The sequence below is a fragment of the Pristiophorus japonicus genome, chromosome 7 (assembly GCF_044704955.1).
Source record: "Pristiophorus japonicus isolate sPriJap1 chromosome 7, sPriJap1.hap1, whole genome shotgun sequence".
Classification (NCBI taxonomy): domain Eukaryota; kingdom Metazoa; phylum Chordata; class Chondrichthyes; family Pristiophoridae; genus Pristiophorus; species Pristiophorus japonicus.
Genome location: NC_091983.1, coordinates 166,863,361 through 166,885,348, shown reverse-complemented (window position 1 = coordinate 166,885,348; position 21,988 = coordinate 166,863,361). Strand labels below are relative to the sequence as shown.

At 43.7% G+C, this 21,988-nt stretch overlaps 1 protein-coding gene across 17 annotated transcripts in view; it reads right to left on the bottom strand.

The window, feature by feature from the left end:
• Positions 1–21,988, bottom strand: part of eya4 (EYA transcriptional coactivator and phosphatase 4) — a 535,797-nt gene that overhangs the window by 20,883 nt on the left and 492,926 nt on the right. For all 17 annotated transcript variants that reach the window (XM_070885523.1, XM_070885521.1, XM_070885537.1 and 14 more), the window contains 4 exons: positions 13,003–13,061; positions 12,757–12,917; positions 11,055–11,169; positions 2,123–2,244 (listed from right to left, as the gene is read on the bottom strand). In XM_070885523.1, the coding sequence (XP_070741624.1) occupies positions 2,123–2,244; positions 11,055–11,169; positions 12,757–12,917; positions 13,003–13,061 (457 nt within the window). The remainder of the gene's footprint in view (positions 1–2,122; positions 2,245–11,054; positions 11,170–12,756; positions 12,918–13,002; positions 13,062–21,988) is intronic.

The following is a 21,988-nucleotide window of genomic DNA, read 5'->3' as shown; positions in this document are numbered from 1 at the left end:
ACTTAAAGTGCCGCAACCTGCAGGGTTACGGACCTAGAGCTGGTAAGTGGGATTAGACTGGAGAACCTCTTGTTGGCTGGCACAGATACGATGGTAAGTACTTCAGGGAATTGAATACGGCCAAGGTGATCTCCTGGACTAGTTTCAATCGTCTGGATGGTTTGGAGAGGAATTTTCCCAGATTTTTTCCCCCCAATTGGCCTGGTTTTTATCTGGTTTTTGCCTCTCCCAGGAGATCACATGGCTCCGGTTGGATGGAGTATAGAATGTTTTGGTGCAAGGGGTGTTGCAGTTGTGTGGGGCAGACTGATTGGACTGGGTGTTCTTTACCTTTCCGCCATTGTTCATAGGTTTATATGTAACCTTCAGGGCTGATGACCAAGGGCCGTGAAGCTCTTTGTCGGCCGGTGCGGACACGATGGGCTGAAATGGCCTCCTTCTGCACTGTAGATGTCTATGTTTCTATACTAATATTAAAGAGCTCCTCAAACAGTCAGGATCTGTACCAATATTAAGCATTCCCTCATACAGGCAGGATCTGTGGTAATGTTAAAGAGCTCCTCAAACAGTCAGGCTATGCACTCATATTAAACAATTTCTCATAGTCAGATCGGTACTAACATTAATCAGCTCTCTCATATAATCAGTAATCGCTTCAAGGCAGTTCCTTTGAATTCATCGGCTGTTTAAACAAATACCACAAAATTAACAGCAAATGATGCAACAAGGCAAATTAAGAGAGGGTTCATCATAATCCTTCATAAATATTTATGTTCTAAAACAAGCCCTTTTCAAAAACATTTTTTATAAACATTCTGTGTCTTCTCCAAGTACAGTAAATTCATATCTGACAAACCCTGTTAATGTGTCACACCGTTAAAGCTTTCTGATTTGAGGGTTAAATCACTTCCCAAAAGATGAATTCAAAAATTAGGGTTAAACCTCATAAATCCTCGCAGAAACATTAACACATTAATCATACTGCATTATTTCTGATGTGACCCCAGCTTTCTCAGTCTGGTGCAGGGATCACTTTATTTTGGCTCCATTCCAACAGGTAGCATGGAAGTAGAATGCACCTTCAATCACCTGCGACATGTACAGTCAAAGTTTCATGGGAGGGACCGTGGAGGCAGCTGATGACACAAGTCAACTGCTTTTAGATATTGGACGACTGTTGCAAATACTCATCATTTATTGAAACTATTTATTCCGTTCAAAGTTACTTTCTGATTAAATCCACAGTTTTCTAATTATGAACATTCCATTTTATTACTGATCTGGAAGGCAAGCCCACGAACATCTGTGGGCCCATTGGCACACTACTAGCGGAGAGAGTGGAAAATCATCTGGGACCCGGATTTGTCAGACCCAGTCCTCGAGCTTTCATCAGATCCTCTGTCTGCCTCAAATGTGGTCTATGATGTTGGAGGGGATGGGTTTGGGAGGGTTTGGTGGTGGGAGGAGGGAATTTCCACACCAGGAATTTCTTTAGCCCTAGAGTCTCCAACACTGAGTGACATGGATCTTAAATGAAACTGGGGGACGGGGGGTGGGGGGAGGGTGGGGGCAGGGGGCTCCTGGCCTACATGCTTCTAAAAATCATGGCAGGATAGCAATGAAAATCATGGCAACAGTAATTTTCTTGGACACCTGATAAAGGGTGTCGATCAGAAGTGTCAAATGGCACTGGTAGCCTAAAGTGGTTGACATATTTCCTGCCTCTCCCACTCCATCCCACCCCCTGTTGTTGCCCAAGATGTGCCCATAGTGGCATGGGCATCAGCTGTTGCTATTTAAGTGAGATGACACCACTGACTCCAGGTAAATTGCGGAGGTCCTGTTTATACCGATAATACCGATTTATGGGACCCAATTCACAGTTGATGTCACTTAATTCTTTTGACCTAACTTCAAATAAAATTAAACCTAAACATTAGATGGTCTTTACAAAATGATGTAATGAACCATGGACCCGATAGGGCATAAGTGCCTAGAGATTAATAAGTAAATGTTGGTTGTGATAACTAAAAGCTCTGCTCTTATGCTCTGTGACATCCTGAAATCTCAAATATAGTTTCAGTGATTATAATGCTGCAAATATTTTCTGTTGGATCCTTACCTATTTTGGTTGCACTGTAAATATTTTCAATAGGGAAAACACCACCTAAGCTATACAATAGAACTTTGGCAAGTGCTGGTACGAGTTGCGTTGTAGTTACCAAGACATTTACACAGTTACTTCTGCAACAAACAAAGAAACAAAACAAAATCAGTAATCTTCCTTGTAACATGATACATTGAAAGTTATTGACCAAATTGAGTGTCAACTTGGCTCGGCTGGTAGCACTCTTGCCTTTAGGTTCAAGCCCCACTTGAGCACACAATCTGAAATGACACCAGTGCAGTTCTAAGGATTGTTGGAGGTACGACCATTTGGATGACACTTTAAACTGAGACCCTGTCTCTAGCTGTTTGGGCAGATGTAAAATATCTCATGGCACTATTTGAAGAAAAGAAGTTCTTCCAGTGTCCAGACAAACATTCAACCACCACTACCAAACATAACAAATTAATCAGTCATTAGTTGAATTTACTATTTGTAGGACCATGGTATTTTTTAATGTTATCCTTGGGATGTAGGTGACACTTACAGGGTCACATTTATAGCCCACCCCTAGTTGTCTTGAGAAGTGGGCCTTTGTATTTTCTCACACTCCTGACTTGAGTCTTGTAGATGGTGGAGTCTCAGCTTCCTGTCAACGGGCTTCAAACTGATATGGTGCCTCAGATCTGACAGTCAGGTTCATGCTGATATGGAAATGATAATACAATTTGCATCACCTTCTGGAACTGGGGATTCCATGCAATACGGATAGTAATTCAATTTTACTATTTTTTATCCTATGTACCTGTGTGACTGGCTTCTGAAGAACCAAGGTGTAAATGCAAATGGTTTGGTCCTTCACTAATTGAAAATCCATAGTAAGATGTACCAGAGTCACTTCAATTGCTAGTGGCAAACTTAATATAGTATTAAGATTTATCACTTGTAGTACAATGATGCAATATTTTTGATAGGCTATGTTTTTAGTTGAGATAACTCAATGGAAAGAAATGAAAGCTTTGACAAACATAAGAATAATGATAGTTATTGTGTCAGTTTGGCTCAGTTGGTAGTACTCTTGACTCTTGAGTCAGGGGGTTGTGGCTTTGAGCCCCTTAGCAAGGTTTGAGCTCACAATATAGGATGGTACTCCAGTGCAGTACTGAAGCAGTGCTGCATTATTAGAGATGAGATGAGATGTTGAATGGAAGTTCTGTCTGCTTTTTCCAGTGGTTCAGGTGGATGTTAAAGGTCCCAGGGTATTCTCCAGGAAGAATAGAGAGTTCTCTTGGTGTCTGGGTCAACATTCCTCCCTCAACCAATACCACCATCAAAAAAACAGATTAAACAAATCATTCATTTTATTGCTGTCTGTGGGACAATACAACTGTAGAATAGTTGCTGTATTTATTTGCATAACTACACTCCATGGGATAGATATTCATCTTTACCACTTGGGTGTTGTTATGTCTTGAATAAAGAGTAAGACCAGATACTGCAAGCTCAAAGTAAGGTATGACCGTAGTCCTTTACTGCAGATCTCAGAGTGCCTCTCCAGCCTGTGAGGCCTCCTTATATACAGGTGCTCCCAAGGGATTGTGGGATCCGGTGGTTAGACATTGTATTTACAGGTTCACATACATAACAACATCCCCCCACCCCCCACCACCAAAGTCAATAGTGTAACTAGTTACAATGTGAGTCGATCTGGGGCCTTCCTTTCCCTGGTTGATCGTCTCGGTGCAAATGCTGGTTTTGGTGAGTCGTTTGTTGGGCCCTCGCTGAGCTGTTGCGCAGCTGGCCTTGCTGGACTGCTGGAGGTGGTGAATCCTCCTAGGCTGCTGCGGGTGATGGGTTCTGCTTCGTGGTCAACCGCTGGGTCGGTTGCCATTTGTGCGTGTGTTGGAGGGTTGAAAAAGGTGGAGTCTATTGTGGGTTATTCTGGATAGTCCGTAAATCTGAGTTTGAGTTTGGTCCAAGTGTTTCCTGCAGGTGAGTCCATTTGAGAGTTTGACCACAAACACCCTGCTCCCCTCTTTGGCCAAAACAGTGCCAAGAAGCCATTTGGGACCTTGTCCATAATTCAACACAAATACAGGATCATTTATCTCAATTTCGCATGACACTATTGCGCGATCATGATATGTATTCTGTTGAAGCCGCCTGCTTTCTATCTGTTCGTGTAGATCAGGGTGTACTAATGAGAGCCTTGTCTTAAGTGCCCTTTTCGTGAGCAGTTCAGCAGGAGGGTCCCCAGTGAGCGAGTGGGGTCGTGTGCGGTAACTAAGCAGGACTCGGGATAAGCGAGTCTGCAGTGAGCCTTCAGTTACCCTTTTCAAGCTCTGCTTGATTGTTTGAACTGCTCATTCTGCCTGATCGTTGGACACTGGTTTAAATGGGGCAGATGTGACATGTTTGATCCCATTGCAGGTCATGAACTGCTTGAACTCGGCACTGGTAAAGCACGGCCCATTGTCACTTACAAGGACGTGCGTGGCAAACATGGCCCGTAGGCTTCCAATGGTGGCAGCGGATGTGCTTGCCGACATTATCACGCATTCAATCCATTTGTAGTACGCATCTACTACCACTAAGAACATTTTTCCCAAGAACGGGCCTGCACAGTCGACATGGACCCTGGACCACGGTTTGGAGGGCCAGGACCATAAACTCAGTGGTGCCTTCCTGGGTGCATTGCTTAACTGTGAACATGAATTATATTTGTGCACGCAGGATTCCAAGTCTGCATCGATACCAGGCCACCACACGTGGGATCTGGCTATCGCCTTCATCATTACGATGCCTGGGTGGGTGCTGTGGTGTCCCTGCCCTTTTTTGGCACCACCACCCGATTACCCCATAGGAGGCAGTCTGCCTGTATAGACATTTCATCTTTGTGCCGCTGGTACGGCTTTATTTCTTCCTGCATTGCTAACAGGACACTAGACCAACTCCTGTGGAGCACACAGTTTTTTACTAAGGACAGTAAGGGGTCCTGGCTCGTCCAGGTTCTAATCTGTCGGGCGGTAACAGGTGATTGCTCACTCTTGAATGTTTCCATTACCATGACTAAATCTGCGGGCCTCCCCTGTGGTGGGCAATGGCAGCCTACTGAGAGCATCGGCACAGTTTTCTGTGCCTGGCCTGTGGCGGATGGCGTAGTTGTATGTGGACAACGTGAGCGCCCATCTCTGGATGCGGGCCGATGCATTCGTACTTATCCCCTTGCTTTCAGAAAAGAAGGATATACTCGGCTAATGGTCGGTTTCTAATTCAAATTTGAGCCCGAACAGATATTGATGCATGTTCTTTACCCCATAAAGACACGCTAACGCTTCTTTTTCGATCATACTGAAGGCCCTCTAGGCATTAGACAGACTTCTAGATGCATAAGCAACCGGTTGCAATTTCCCAAATTGATTAGCTTGTTGCAATACACACCCGACCCCATACAACGACGCATCACATGCTAGTACCAAACGTTTACATGGATCGTACAACACAAGCAATTTGTTTGAACATAATAGCTTCCTAGCTTTCACAAAGGCATTTTCTTGGCTTTTGCCCCATACCCATTCATCTCTTTTATGCAGTAAAGAGTGCAGGGGTTCTAAGAATGTGCTAAGACCCGGTAAGAAGTTACCAAAATAGTTCAGGAGTCCTAGAAACGATCGCAACTCCGTCACGTTCTGTGGTCTCGGTGCGTTCTTGATTGCCTCTGTCTTCGAATCGCTGGGCCTGATGCCGTCTGCCGTGAGTCTTCTCCCCAGGAACTCCACTTCAGATGCCAGGAAAACGCACCTCAAGCATTTTAGCCTGAGCCCCACACGATTAAGCCGACTAAGAACCTCCTCCAAGTTCTACAGGTGCTCGATGGTGTCCCAACCTGTAACATTTGCTAATGCAGTTCGGGGGTGTTTAAACTAATATGGCAGGGGGATGGGAACCTATGCAGCGAGATAGGGCGAAGTAATATGGAGTCAGAAACAGATGGTAGAAAGGTAAAAAGCAATAGTGGATGGCCGAGTAAACAAAGGCAAGAAACAAAAAGGGCCACACTACATCATAATTCTAAAAGGACAAAGGGTGTTAAAAAAACAAGCCTGAAGGCTTTGTGTCTTAATGCAAGGAGTATCCGTAATAAGGTGGATGAATTAACTGTGCAAATAGATGTTAACGGATATGATGTGATTGGGTTTACGGAGACGTGGCTACAGGATGATCAGGGCTGGGAACTCAACATCCATGGGTATTCAACATTCAGGAAGGATAGAATAAAAGGAAAAGGAGGTGGGGTAGCATTGCTGGTTAAAGAGGAGATTAATGCAGTAGCTAGGAAGGACATTAGCTTGGATGATGTGGAATCTATATGGGTAGAGCTGCATACCAAACACCAAAGGGCAAAAAACGTTAGTGGGAGTTGTGTACAGACCTCCAAACAGTAGTAGTGATGTTGGAGAGGGCAGCAAACAGGAAATTAGGGGTACATGCAATAAGGGTGCAGCAGTTATCATGGGTGACTTTAATATGCATATAGATTGGGCTAACCAAACTGGAAGCAATACGGTGGAGGAGGATTTCCTGGAGTGCATAAGGGATGGTTTTCTAGACCAATATGTCGAGGAACCAACTAGGGGGGAGGCCATCTTAGACTGGGTGTTGTGTAATGAGAGAGGATTAATTAGCAATCTCGTTGTGCGAGGCCCCTTGGGGAAGTGACCATAATATGATAGAATTCTACATTAGGATGGAGAATGAAACAGTTAATTCAGAGGCCATGGTCCAGAACTTAAAGAAGGGTAACTTTGAAGGTATGAGGCGTGAATTGGCTAGGATAGATTGATACTTAAGGGGTTGACAGTGGATGGGCAATGGCAAACATTTAGAGACCGCATGGATGAACTACAACAATTGTACATCCCTGTCTGGCGTAAAAATAAAAAAGGAAAGGTGGCTCAACCGTGGCTATCAAGGGAAATCAGGGATAGTATTAAAGCCAAGGAAGTAGCATACAAATTGGCCAGAAATAGCAGTGAACCTGGGGCTGGGAGAAATTTAGAACTCAGCAGAGGAGGACAAAGGGCTTGATTAGGGCAGGGAAAATGGAGTACGAGAAGAAGCTTGCAGGGAACATTAAGATGGACTGCAAAAGTTTCCATAGATATGTAAAGAGAAAAAGGTTAGTAAAGACAAACGTAAGTCCCCTGCAGTCAGAATCAGGGGAAGTCATAATGGGGAACAAAGAAATGGCAGACCAATTGAACAAGTACTTTGGTTCGGTATTCACTAAGGAGGACACAAACAACCTTCCGGATATAAAAGGGGTCAGAGGGTCTAGTAAGAAGGAGGAACTGAGGGAAATCCTTATTAGTCGGGAAATTGTGTTGGGGAAATTGATGGGATTGAAGGCCGATAAATCCCCAGGGCCTGATGGACTGCATCCCAGAGTACTTAAGGAGGTGGCCTTGGAAATAGCAGATGTATTGACAGTCATTTTCCAACATTCCATAGACTCTGGATCAGTCCCTATCGAGTGGAGGGTAGCCAATGTAACCCCACTTTTTTAAAAAGGAGGGAGAGAGAAAACAGGGAATTATAGACCGGTCAGCCTGACATCAGTAGTGGGTAAAATGATGGAATCAATTATTAAGGATGTCATAGCAGCGCATTTGGAAAGAGGTGACATGATAGGTCCAAGTCAGCATGGATTTGTGAAAGGGAAATCATGCTTGACAAATCTTCTGGAATTTTTTGAGGATGTTTCCAGTAGAGTGGACAAGGGAGAACCAGTCGATGTGGTATATTTGGACTTTCAGAAGGCTTTCGACAAGGTCCCACACAAGAGATTAATGTGCAAAGTTAAAGCACATGGGATTGGGGGTAGTGTGCTGACATGGATTGAGAACTAGTTGTCAGGCAGGAAGCAAAGAGTTGGAGTAAATGGGTACTTTTCAGAATGGCAGGCAGTGACTAGTGGGGTACCGCAAGGTTCTGTGCTGGGGCCCCAGCTGTTTACATTGTACAATAATGATTTGGACGAGGGGATTAAATGTAGTATCTCCAAATTTGCGGATGACACTAAGTTGGGTGGCAGTGTGAGCTGCGAGGAGGATGCTATGAGGCTGCAGAGTGACTTGGATAGGTCAGGTGAGTGGGCAAATGCATGGCAGATGAAGTATAATGTGGATAAATGTGAGGTTATCCACTTTGGTGGTAAAAACAGAGAGACAGACTATTATCTGAATGGTGACAGATTAGGAAAAGGGGAGGTGCAACGAGACTTGGGTGTCATGGTACATCAGTCATTGAAGGTTGGCATGCAGGTACAGCAGGCGGTTAAGAAAGCAAATGGCATGTTGGCCTTCATAGCGAGGGGATTTGAGTACAGGGGCAGGGAGGTGTTGCTACAGTTGTACAGGGCCTTGGTGAGGCCACACCTGGAGTATTGTGTACAGTTTTGGTCTCCTAACCTGAGGAAGGACATTCTTGCTATTGAGGGAGTGCAGCGAAGGTTCACCAGACTGATTCCCGGGATGGCGGGACTGACCTATCAAGAAAGACTGGATCAACTGGGCTTGTATTCACTGGAGTTAAGAAGAATGAGAGGGGACCTCATTGAAATGTTTAAAATTCTGATGGGTTTAGACAGGTTAGATGCAGGAAGAATGTTCCCAATGTTGGGGAAGTCCAGAACCAGGGGACACAGTCTAAGGATAAGGGGTAAGCCATTTAGGACCGAGATGAGGAGAAACTTCTTCACCCAGAGAGTGGTGAACCTGTGGAATTCTCTACCACAGAAAGTTGTTGAGGCCAATTCACTAAATATATTCAAAAAGGAGTTAGATGAAGTCCTTACTACTAGGGGGATCAAGGGGTATGGCGAGAAAGCAGGAATGGGGTACTGAAGTTGCATGTTCAGCCATGAACTCATTGAATGGCGGTGCAGGCTAGAAGGGCCGAATGGCCTACTCCTGCACCTATTTTCTATGTTTGTATGTTTCTATATCTTTCCCAGCCAGCTCCTGCCGAACAGCATTGGACCATCGGCCGGTACCACCCAGAGTGGTAATTCGTGCATCGCTCCATCGGAGGAGACCTTTCCGGTAGCACTGCCGATTATGGGAATCAGTTCCTTTATGTACGTTCTCAGTTTAGTACGAATGGGAGTCAGGACTGGCCTTGAGGCCTTGCTGCACCTCAATTTATCAAAAGTCTTTTTGCTCATTATGGACTGGCTTGCGCCCGTGTCCAGCTCCATGGACACCGGGAGTCCATTTAATTCAACATTCAGCATTATTGGGGACACTTTGTGGTAAATGTGTGCACCCATATATCTCTGCCTCCTCGGTCTGAAGCTCTGGTTCGTCGTGATCCACCGTGGATCTGTCCTCTGCAACATGATGGTTTGCAGGATTAGCAGGGTTTTAAGCTCGCCTGCACATACGTTGGAGGTTTCCCTTTGTTCCACAGCCCTTGCAAACGTATCCTTTGAAGTGGCATGAATGGAAATGATGATCACCCCCACAGCACCAACAAGATGTTAATGGCCTTGTATTCACCACCCTTGATGGTGGACTCTGAGTCATCTGCGGACGTGCAGCTGCAGGTATGTAAGTCCTGCCATGTACATTTTGATTCGAAAACAATGTTACTTTGTTCACAGTACTTGCAGCAGCACTCATGTGTTTGGTATTGTCACTGGTGGCAATAAACGCCAAGGCTATCGCTATGGCTTTACTCAAGGTTGGGGTCTCTACAGTCAAAAGTTTTACTTCATGGCCAATGCCAAGTACAAAGAAGTCCCTGAGCATGTGCTCCAAGTGTTCTTCAAATTTGCAATCTCTTGCTTGTCGACGTAGCTCGGCACTTCCTGGCCTTCAGACCTTTTGCACGTGTAGAACCGATACCTCGCTATCAGAACGCTTTCCTTCGGGTTTAGATGCTCTCGGACCAGTGTGCACAACTCATCGTACGACCTGTCTGTGGGTTTCGCTGGAGCGAGCAGATTTTTCATGAGGCCATACGTTGGTGCCCCGCAAATGATGAGGAGGATCGCCCTTCGTTTGGCAGCGTTCGCTTTTCCTTCCAGCTCGTTGGCCACGAATTATTGGTCGAGTCGCTCCACGAAGGTTTTCCAATCATCTCCCTCCGAAAATTTCTCCAGGATGCCCACGGTTCGTCATTTGTATCTCGTCACCAGTTGTTATGTCTTGAATAAAGTGTCAGACTAGATACTGCAAGCTCAAAGTAAGGTGTGACCATAGTCCTTTATTGCAGATCTCAGAGTGCCTCTCCAGCCTGTGAGGCCTCCTTATAGACAGGTGCTCCCAAGGGATTGTGGGATCCCTTGAGACTCCAGGGGATAAGTCCTCTGGTGGTTAGACATGGTATTTACGGGTTCACATACATAACAGGCGTAATGGATCAGCTGGGCAGAGTGCAGAGAGGAAAATAAAGCCAGGAGGATCACATGCTCATAACAGAGTCCATCTGATTGTCCTTCTATTAAGTTAAATGAAAGGAAAATCGAGCAACCTCCATTTTGGGATATGTGATCCTCCATGCTTGATCTTAATTCATTAAGGGCTGGTGATTCTCCCTGCATGATCTTCCTCCATTAAAGGGATGCAATTCTCTCTGGCGGATCTTCCTCTACACTTTGTCCATGCATTAATGACCTCCATGCATTTCACAAGTCATTTATTGGAAATTATCAAAGCGCACGTGTTATAATATTGTTATTTACTATGATAGCCAAAACTATTGTTGGGAGATTAAAGAAACCTCTAGTGCAAATTAACACCTTGTCCTGACCACAGAGCAATGAAGTGACTGTGCCCTGGAAGCTTCAGCAGTGAGCAACAGTTATTCTTATACAGAAACTTTTGTGTTAGGGTGCATAGATTTAAATGTTATTTCTAATGAATTATTATACAGTAAATCCTACCTTGAGCTGATGATTGACAGTGATTTAAGTGCATTTGACAACCAGGAGTCTGTCAGGGCCTCAACCTCAGCCCTTAATTGAAGCCAGGGATCTCTTTTTGCTGGACCAAGAAGTCCTAAAATAAAATATAAGAAAATATACTGAGAAATGCATAGTGAGAATATATTTTCTGATCAATAACCTGGAGTCTAAATTTTCCAAGTATGCACCAGCGGCGAGGAGCTTCACCAGCTACGAGTGCATATCGGAAAATCATGGGTACAATGCCCAAGATTTTCCGTCCATTGATTTCTTCATAAACTTGAGCGCTCGTGCATTGGGTTCAATAAAGTATTTTTTAACGGTTTAATGGAGTGAAATTTCAGCTACACTGGAAAACAATCGCTATTCTCTCAGTTTCAAACAATATTAAAATACTTTAGTTTATTCTATAATGCAGTGGAACTTAAAATAATTTCTCAGGATGATTTTTTTCAAATGTAAATTGCATTTTTCTCTTTTAGATTGTACTTCCTATGAGATACTCATGTTGCATTGTGTAGTTAACAAAGAGTCACATCAAGGGGGTGACAATATTACGGTGGGTGCCTAATCTCCACAGAATCTCCGGCCTCAGGCCAACAACACCTTTGAACTATTCAGCATCTCAATGTGTGTGGTGATTGTAAAGTGGGCTGGGAACCTGCATAAGTGCTGCATGCTAGGCCTTAGACTCATTAGGTACCAGATTTTAATATAAATAATATGGCTGCACCATATTGCAAAGGGAATGCCTGATTAGTGGAATGGATATCAAATGACGGCTGCATTTCTTTAAAAAAAATGTTCCCCCCTTGGCACCAAAATCCCCTTCTCTGGTGCTTTCACCTGTCCCTTCCCTTCCTCGCTGGAAAAGCACTAGTACAAAATCAGTGGCCCACTATAGAGTCCTGGAGCTCCCAGCCTGTCATGAGAGATACACCTGGAGTTCCAGAAAACTATGCAGACATGGTACACAGGCCTCATTATCACTCTCCAACTTGCTTCAGCTATTATTCCGGTGGGTTGTATGTTTCAGCCACATGAAAGCGTAACTCTTCGTTTACCAATTTATTGTTAATTTAAAACAACTTTTTTCTTTTTTAAAGAATATAGTTGTTTTGGATTACCTAGTTTAGTTAATTTAGGGCCAAATGTGCATCAGTTGGAGACATATTCATCTTAAATCACATTTTTGAAAGGGAAGATGTGGCCTTAACTATTGTACCTGCTACTTTTTAATGCTCTGCCCTATCAGCTTTGGCAAAGGGTCCTCACGGGTTGAGATGCCTTTTAATACACTGCAACAGTTTGCTGAACTTTGCCCCCAATTGTGATACTCCCCATAAATGATCCCATCCCTTTAAATTTCACTTACATACAATCTCCTCCATCAGTTTGTTTTAAACACATAAAGAACTTTGTTAACATGGTGCAGCTAAGAATTTTGTACAAGGGTTGTTCACCAGTGTGCTAAATATAGGTGATTTCAACTGCAGAGTGTTTTGAATGACAAGGGCAGGTCGTTAGATTGATCACTAGAGAGAATTTTCTTTCAATGGCAGCACAGACTTGGATGACTGTGAATGATGTTCATTATGAAAATAGCATATTATTAAATTGTCATTATTTAAAGAAGCAGCAAGTAACCAAGTTAATCAGGGCAAATATAAACCATACTCACCTCCTACATTGTTTTTGTAAGTGTTATATAGTTCTTTTACACGCCTGTAGCGGAAGGCTAATTTTCTCATCCAATCGACCCCTCCTCGCACACCAGTTGCTAAGCAGAGGTTTGCACTGGTGGCAGCTGCATGAAAACCATCAGTTGCAAAACTGTAGGTACTATAATAGAGCAAAACAATATGTATTTGTCATTTTAAAATCAGTTTCTTTTGTAATATTAATTTTTTCGGTAGGATAAAATTACCTTAAATCCTGTCCATTGTCATCAGAGGAGACATCATCTATATGAACTTGATCACATTCCTGTTAAAAGATAATCAAATTAATAAAATACAAAAATACCACTCTGCTAATGGAAAATTATCTTGCAATTTTAAGTGCAGTTACTATTTTAAATCAAGTGGTCTTCAACCCCTTTGTTTTCTAGGTTAGAGCATTCATGTATAGCATGTTACAACATGCAAAATGCTTGATCAAGGACTATAATAATAATGAACCTTTGTAACAAGATTGATTTCAATACTGAGAAACATTTTCAGCCTCCAACTTGCACAATTTTACCCTTTCACCATAAAAGATATACATTTCTAACGATTACATTTTAAAGCAGGATTAGAGAAATGCATAGAAATATAAAAATGCTGAATTCATAACTGCGCTATCGTGGTTATTGACTAATAAAACTAGTCTTGTTTTCAGTTGTTTTTAGTGCTGAAATGCCTCTTTAACAGTTCAGAAAACTTATTTTCTTAACAATAATATTCTTTTCATGACCTCTGTTGATTGATATTTTATTTAATGCAGACTCAAATAAAATTACATGCACTGGTTAATTAAAGTGATTCATTTATCAATGAACTTTCATCTATTTAAAATAATAAAGGCAAGAAAATGGTTAATAGATACAGTTCAGGGTACTGTGCTAAAGTGAAGGAATCTTTATTATGGCATTTAGGTTCTTAGAATCATAAGGCATTAGTCAACCAGAAGGTGGCAGACTTGATACACCTATCACAACCACTGGCTGCTGTTATTTCCTTTTTAAGCGTGCGATGAAAATGATAATGTAATTGTTTAATTCATAATTTCACTGTGATAAATAAAGTGCATTTTAGATGTGCTTGATGTGTGTGGTGTTGTGTTTGTTACAGAGTTTTCATTAAAAAGAAAACAGCCGACAATTGTACTATTATGCAGCCAGCAGAAACGGAATTACTAAGAACTATACTGCACAGTCCAATGCTGTATTGGAGGGACACCAGGTTGTAGGTTGAAACTCATTAAAGCAACATCCACCCTTCTGAGCACAGCCTGTATTCCCACAATCTTACACAGTGCAGTGAAGTGTTATAAAGTATCCAGTTTATTTTTTGCATAGATTATGATGGATTTGTATGCAATTAGTGTCCTCTGTGTTAAAAACTAAAGAAAACTTAAACAACTGTATGGTTATACCAGAGGGGTGCTCATGTGGGTATTTTCATCTCATTGAATACAATATGGGATGGTTTATGTGCATGTGAAAGTTATCCTGCCTGGGCCAAGAAGCATTTTCATTGTCCCCTTTGTACGGCTACTATTTGCTAATGGCACCCGATGCATTTTAATGCCATGAATGACGCCACGAGAGACTGAACATAGAAACTGAAGTTTAAAGTTTTATATTAATGATGGTAGATAGTTATGAGAAACTTGCAATAGTCGAGTGCTAGGGACTAACATTCACTACCATGACTAATAAAGTATTGGTAGTGTGGAACAGTGTACCGCTGTTCTCCAAAAAAAAGACCATCAACAAATCATTTTAATTTCTCAATCAAACTAAATGCCTGCTGCTGCCTGACCTCAAACCTTAAAAGCTATATATCTTTCATATGGACCCAATAATTTACTGCATATGAAACTGACCTCAGCACAGCTGAATCAATGAATGTTCTCCACATATAAGTGAGTAGAGATTAGAGTAACATTCCTGTACCGAGTAGCCAAATATGATGAGGTTAAGCAAATATAGTCCTCAGTGTCAAGTAACTGAATATATAATATATAAGAATAATGTCTTACTTAATTTTTTTTGTTCAAAATTACACTCAATGAAGAAATCATTAAAAACACATGAAGGAAAAAGATAAACTGTTCCAAATGCTGTACTCCATAAGCAGAGTTATTGTGAACCATATGATCAAATGTCACTTATGTGACACAACAAATAGTAGTCCTTCACTGTAACACTCACCAATATTGCTTACATTATTTCTAGTTCACTCATTAATACAAAAACCATATAAAACACTATTGTACGTTTTTTGTATCCTTCCCAAATGACAGCCTTATAGAGCAGGTAGTGAGTTGAAACACCATGTAGCACATATGTAAGAGTTGACAGAGGTGGAGGAAGAGATTGATGGAGAGAGTTGGATTTCAGGTCAGGGTTGGTACATGGAGACCCCGCTAATCCTGAGCACAGGGAAGCTCTGTAAGTGCACCCGGGTAGTTCTTAGAAGCAACTTATAAGTCATATCATTTTTGCAAGAGGCTATTTTAATAAAAGTGGACTGTTTGCTATATTACAGCTTGGTTTAGCAGTTTGTAATAACAGTGCCTGTTTGGCAATATCATAATCTGCTTCACTGTCTGGACTATGGGAGTGTGCACTGTTGCACCACAGGAGATTTCTGTAACACAATCAAGAGCTGTGAGGAAGCCAAAACCCATGCCTAAAGCAGGCTGCTCAGCACTCCCCATTGAAGCAGCATTCACTTGGAGACCAACAAATGTTACAACCAATATCTCAGAGCACTGAAAGACAGATGGTACATTGATACAACAAAAGAAACAATACATTGTTACAGATTACACCAACCAAATTTTAAAAAAGTTTTCCAAAATGTCACGTCTTTATAAAATCCTTTCCTACTGAAACACACATGACCCTGATGTGAAAATATTTAGAAACATTCACTGATCCCGTGCTCCCAGTGCTTGAAGGGGGCACAGGTTGGTGAATTAGTGATAAAATGTTCCTGCCCTATCTTCAGCCCGCACTTCAAAAAACTTTCAAGGGGACATACACAGGTTAGTGGAATGGGCAGGGAGGTGGCAGATATAATTTAATGGTGATGCATTTTGAGAAAAGAAAACAAGCAATGGGTGTAGAAGCTCATGGAAAGATAGAGAAAAATGTGGAGGAGCAAAGAAACCAAAGGGGTTAATTTCCATGCGGTGCCTTCTACTTGGCTGCTGTAACTTTAGTGGAAGAGCCATGCAAACCCTGGAGAAAAACACCATAAAGGCAGTTCCTGGGGTTTCTGTGGCTCTTCCGCCAAAGTTACAGCGGATGAGTGGGAGAACCCCATGGAAATTCAGCCACCTAGGTGCAAATACATAAATCCTTAAAAGTATGAGTACAGTTGATAACGCCATGAAAACGGCTGAAAGCATTTTGAGTTTTATAAATAGGGACATAGAGCACAAGAGCAAAGAGGTGATGATAAATTTGTACACAGCAATAACTAGGCCATAGTTAGAATACACTGTGCAATGTTGGTGCCCCATTATAGAAAATGCATTTGAATCCAGAGAGAGAGAGCCTACAACATAGGATGATACAAGGGATGAAAATCTATAGTTATGAAAAGGCACCTGAGATACTGTGACTATTTCCACTGGAGCAGAGAAGGCTAAAAGGAGATTTAATAGAGGTTTTTAAAATCATGTAGAGTGTTGAAAGACTCTTTGCTCTGGTTGGGGAATTAATGAAGAGGTCGTCATCAATTTAAAATTGCCACTAGTGAGGAATGGAGGTTAGACGATATTTCTTTATATAGAGAATTGTCAAGCATGGAATGATTTGCCATAGGGTGTAGTTGAGGCAGATACCATTGTTCCTTTTTGAGGGAAATGTAGTTAAACGTTTTAAATAGAGTAAGTTACAACAGTATGGGGTGTGAGCAGGGCAGTGGGATTAGTTTTGGATTGGCCTAGCAAAAGAGCTGGCATAGATACAATGGACTGAATGATATTCTTCTGTGCTGTGAACTTGTATGGTTCTGTGATTCTCTTTGAGCATATCTCTCTGCTGCAAGCAGGGGATCAGTGTTTACTATTATTCCCACAGTGCCATACCATATTTATTTTGTCTGACAAATCATTTTCAATATAATGGCTGCAATTTTATTAATCTAGAAATAAGAAAGGATTTTAATTGGAATTCCACAATAAACTTCTGTTCATTAGAACATGAATTTGCTGGTTATAAGGCAATTTTTAAAATCAAATCATGGAAATTTGATTATGGATCAAGGTTGTATTATAAAGATCACTACTAAGTTATTTTTTTCTCTTATTGAGGCAATAAACCCAAGAGCAAGTTCAAAAGTAAACAGCTCCGTGTAATTAATCCTAACCCTAATGTGATACTAATCATTAAATACACGTTTAAATCTGTAAGTTTATTATGTTTATGAATAAACTTCTGAAGGGGTGTGTTAGTACTTGCTCCTCAACAACACTCACGTGCGCATACAGAGATGTCTGTTATAATACACATTACTTATAGCTCCCCAATTAATAGTGAAACTATATAATTCATCTTGCCTATAACATTGTTCTTCAATATGATTTCTGCATGGATCTCAAAACTACTACAACAGAGAAGATCTACTGTACTGACCATCTGTAATGGAATTAATGTGAAAGGGCATTTCATAATCTGATTAAATATGGTATAATTTTAATTGTATCACTGCTGCTCTGAAGCCCAAGACGCTTACTGAGCTGAAGATTAAAATATTAATAAATTTATGTCCCCACAGGGAAATGAGGGGATGCATTCTAAAAGTACTCAGCTTATTCTGGAATTGATTACCTTTGGTCCTTCACGCCTTTGGGGCCTTCAGTTGGTCTGGAACACAAAGCCACGCTTACTCTTAGCAGGTGTGGGATGTGCTGGGCCTAACTGTATGGAATTCCCAGAGGTAACCTGGGAAGGTGCCAGACAGACAAGCTCCCATGGTCAGTGCAGGCTTAAGAAGCACTTGCCCAGCCCCCTTCCTGGTGCGAAATTTCCAGCGAGAGATGCATGTGGTTAAACCTGGTGGATGCAGTTTCCAAACCCAATCTGCAGCTCCCCCCACCCCACCTCCCTGCCCTGTCGCCAGAATTGTGTCATATTTCCAGAATTTAAAGCCCATTCCTGTGGGTGAAAATTAATTGTTGGGAACTGTGGGCAAAACCTTCTTCCACCCAAAATTTTCAGCCCCATTTCTCTATTTTCATACACTTGATCCTAATACTATTACTTTCAATAAAAAATGCAGAAAAACCTATCTTAAATTCAGTCCCAACAGAAATTGATTATAAACAATTGCACTTTTCTTCATGTTTAAGCTGGATTTAAAATTGTTGGCATGAGTTGTTGCTAAGGATAAACTTTGTCTGTTGTAAGTGAGGAGGAGGAGGAGGAGGAGACAATCTTCTGTTGAGCAGAAAATTCTTTGCAGCTTTCTAGGATTAGAAGGAGACTTGCAAATTTAGGGTTTTCTTCACTACTGCTGAGAAAGTTCAGGGTTGACCTAATAAAGGTCTTTAAGGTTAATGAGGGGTTATGATATGATAAGTAGTAATAGATTGTTTCCATAGGTTGGTGATATGATAAGAAGAGGGCATAAATTTAAGATAATCAAAAAATAATAAAAAGGAAGTTTAAAAAATTCTTTAAACAGAGAGTGGTTAGGAACATAAATTCTTTGCCACAAACTATTACTGAAGCAAGTCCAAAAATGGGAGTTAGATAATTGCTTGAAAAAGAGAAACATTAAGGAAATGAGGAAAGTGTGATTAGACCAGGCCACTCATGCAGAGAAAAAAAGTGGCGCAGACTTGTTGTTGGTTTGATTGATGTGTTTCTGTAACACTCTGATATACGCTACAGTTTGAACAATGGAGCTTTTATGGCTTAATTTCAGAGTCATTTTAAATACTGTTGAAAACTACTAGATAAAACTAAGTAATCTGAGATAAATTGTGAAAAAATTCATACTTGGATCGCAAACAAAACAAATTTAGGAACTAACTTTCTGGCCTCAAATGGTAAGAGACCATTTTGTTATGTTTAAAAGTTGTGATCTTTCACTGTGCCTATGAGTGTGGCTTGACTCTGTGCATCACAACAGTTCTGCTAATAATTTAACGAATGCAATGTTAATTTTATTGGTGTTTGAGAATATTTAATTTATGAGGTACATTGAATAACTCACATGTGCCAAAGGTTCTCATAAAGAAAGTAATCAAACTCGCACTTCTCTAATGGGAGAAGGTTCATTCTTCAAATAGGTTGTAGGGCTTAACTTCATTACAATAATTTTACAAAATATTAAGCCAAGCATCTTAAAATATCCCCACGCAGATAAAAGGGGAAATTGTTAAAATGCACCTCATTTAGTGTCAGATTGGCCCAGCAGTAGCATTTTCATCTCTCAGTCAGAAGGTTGTGAGTTCAAGTCCTACTCCTGAGATATGAGCACAACATTTAGGAAGATACTTTAGTCCAGCACTGAGGGAGTGCTGCAGTATCGGAGGTACTATCTTTCAGACATTAAACCAAAGCCTGTTTGCCCAGGTACATGGATGTAGAAGGTCTCATAGAACTATTTGAATTAGAGTAGGGGATATTTCACGGTGTCCTGGCCGACATTTACTCCTCAATCAAAAGCTCCAATTAGTTCCTTATTGTATGCAAATTGGCTGCCACATTTGTCTATAAAACAACAATGACTACTCTTCAAAACCAATTTGTTGGCTGTGATCACTTTGAGATGTCTGAGGAAATTAAAAGGTGCTGTATAAGTCCAAGTTCTTTCTTTCTTTCCCCAGCTGCCCAAAAGCCTCTAGGTAAAGCATACCCTGGATCATCCTAGTACAGAATGTCCCAGCAGAAGGTGTTTAATGGCTGTAGCTTGCACAGGGGAGGATGGAAGGACAGACGCACCAACATTAGCGTCCTCAACCAGGCCAACATCCCCAGCATTGAAGCACTAACCACACTTGATCAGCTCTGCTGGGTAGGCACATTGTTCGCATGCTAGACACGAGACTCCCAAAGCAAGCGCTCTACTCGGAACCCCTTCACAGCAAACGAGCCAAAGCTGAGTAAAGGAAACGTTACAAGGACATCCTCAAAGCTTCCCTGATAAAGTGCAACATCCCCACTGACACCTGGGAGTCCCTGGCCAAAGACCACCCTAAGTGGAGGAAGTGCATCTGCGAAGGCGCTGAGCACCTCGAGTCTCATCGCCGAGAGCATGCAGAAACCAAGCACAGGCAGCGGAAAGAGCATGCAGCAAACCAGTCCCACCCATCCCTTCCCTCAACGACTATCTGTCCCACCTGTGACAGGGACTGCGGTTCTCGTATTGGACTGTTCAGCCACCTAAGGACTCATTTTTAGAGTGGAAGCAAGTCTTCCTTGATTCCAAGGGACTGCCTATGATGGTGATGATAATGCACAGGAAGCAGTTGATCGGCCAGTAGTTCCAGTGTTGTTCCATACAATCTGATACTTTCTTTGTCAAATCATAATAGATCTACTTGCCTGACAATTCAATACATAGGAACAGGAGTAGGCCATTTAGCCCCTCGAGCCTGTTCCGTCATTCAATGAGATCATGGCTGATCTGTGATCTAACTCCATATATCTGGCATTGGCTCATATCCCTTAATACCTTTGGTTAACAAAAATCTATCAATCTCAGATTTAAAGTTAACAATTGATCGAGCATCAACTGCCATTTACGGAAAAGAGTTCCAAACTTCTAACACCTTTTGTGTGTAGAAGTGTTTCCTAGTTTCACTCCTGAAAGGTCTGGCTCTAATTTTTAGACTATGACCCCTAGTCCTAGACTCCCCAACCAGTGAAAATAGTTTCTCTTTATCTACCCTATCCGTTCCCCTTCTTGGGCCCAAGTTTCCACAAGAAAAAAAACGGGCGCCCCTCTGAGCTGGGCGCCCGTTTTTCGTACCTAAAACGGCGCCTAAAAATATCCTCGGTATTCTCCACCTACTTGCAGGTCCTCTGGCCCTCGGCGCAGCCAGCACGAGCTGTGGGGGGTCGGAGCCAGGTCCCTGCGCTGAAAACAGTGCCGGGACCTCTGCACATGCGCGCAACAGTGGGCACGCAAGTGCAGTAGCTCCAGGCGCCGAACTGTGTGGGAGGGGCCCGAAGCACGCAGCCCCTAGCCCTGGCCCAATGGCCTCACTGGGGCTGCGTGAATAAGGCTCCTCCCACGGCCAGCTCCTGCTTCCCCCCCCCCGACCAGACCCGACACCCGCTCCTCCCCCCGCCTCCGGACCAGACCCGACACCCGCTCCCCCCCCCGCCCCCCCGCCGACCAGACCCGACACCCGCTCCTCCCCCTGCCTCCGGACCAGACCCGACACCCGCTCCTCCCCCCGCCTCCGGACCAGACCCGACACCCGCTCCCCCCCCCGCCCCCCCCGCCGACCAGACCCGACACCCGCTCCTCCCCCCGCCCCCCCGCCGACCAGACCCAACACCCGCTCCCCCCCCGCCCCCCCGCCGACCAGACCCGACACCCGCTCCTCCCCCCGCCCCCCCGCCGACCAGACCCGACACCCGCTCCTCCCCCCGCCTCCGGACCAGACCCGACACCCGCTCCCCCCCCGCCCCCCCGCCGACCAGACCCGACACCCGCTCCTCCCCCCGCCCCCCCGCCGACCAGACCCGACACCCGCTCCCCCCCCCGCCCCCCCGCCGACCAGACCCGACACCCGCTCCTCCCCCCGCCCCCCCCGCCGACCAGACCCGACACCCGCTCCTCCCCCCGCCCCCCCGCCGACCAGACCCGACACCCGCTCCTCCCCCGCCCCCCCGCCCGACCAGACCCGACACCCGCTCCTCCCCCCGCCTCCGGACCAGACCCGACACCCGCTCCTCCCCCTGCCTCCGGACCAGACCCGACACCCGCTCCTCCCCCCGCCCCCCCCGCCGACCAGACCCGACACCCGCTCCTCCCCCGCCTCCGGACCAGACCCGACACCCGCTCCTCCCCCCGCCCCCCCGCCGACCAGACCCGACACCCGCTCCTCCCCCCGCCCCCCCGCCGACCAGACCCGACACCCCGCTCCTCCCCCCCCCGCCCCCCCGCCTCCGGACCAGACCCGACACCCGCTCCTCCCTCCCCCCGCCCCCCCGCCGACCAGACCCGACACCC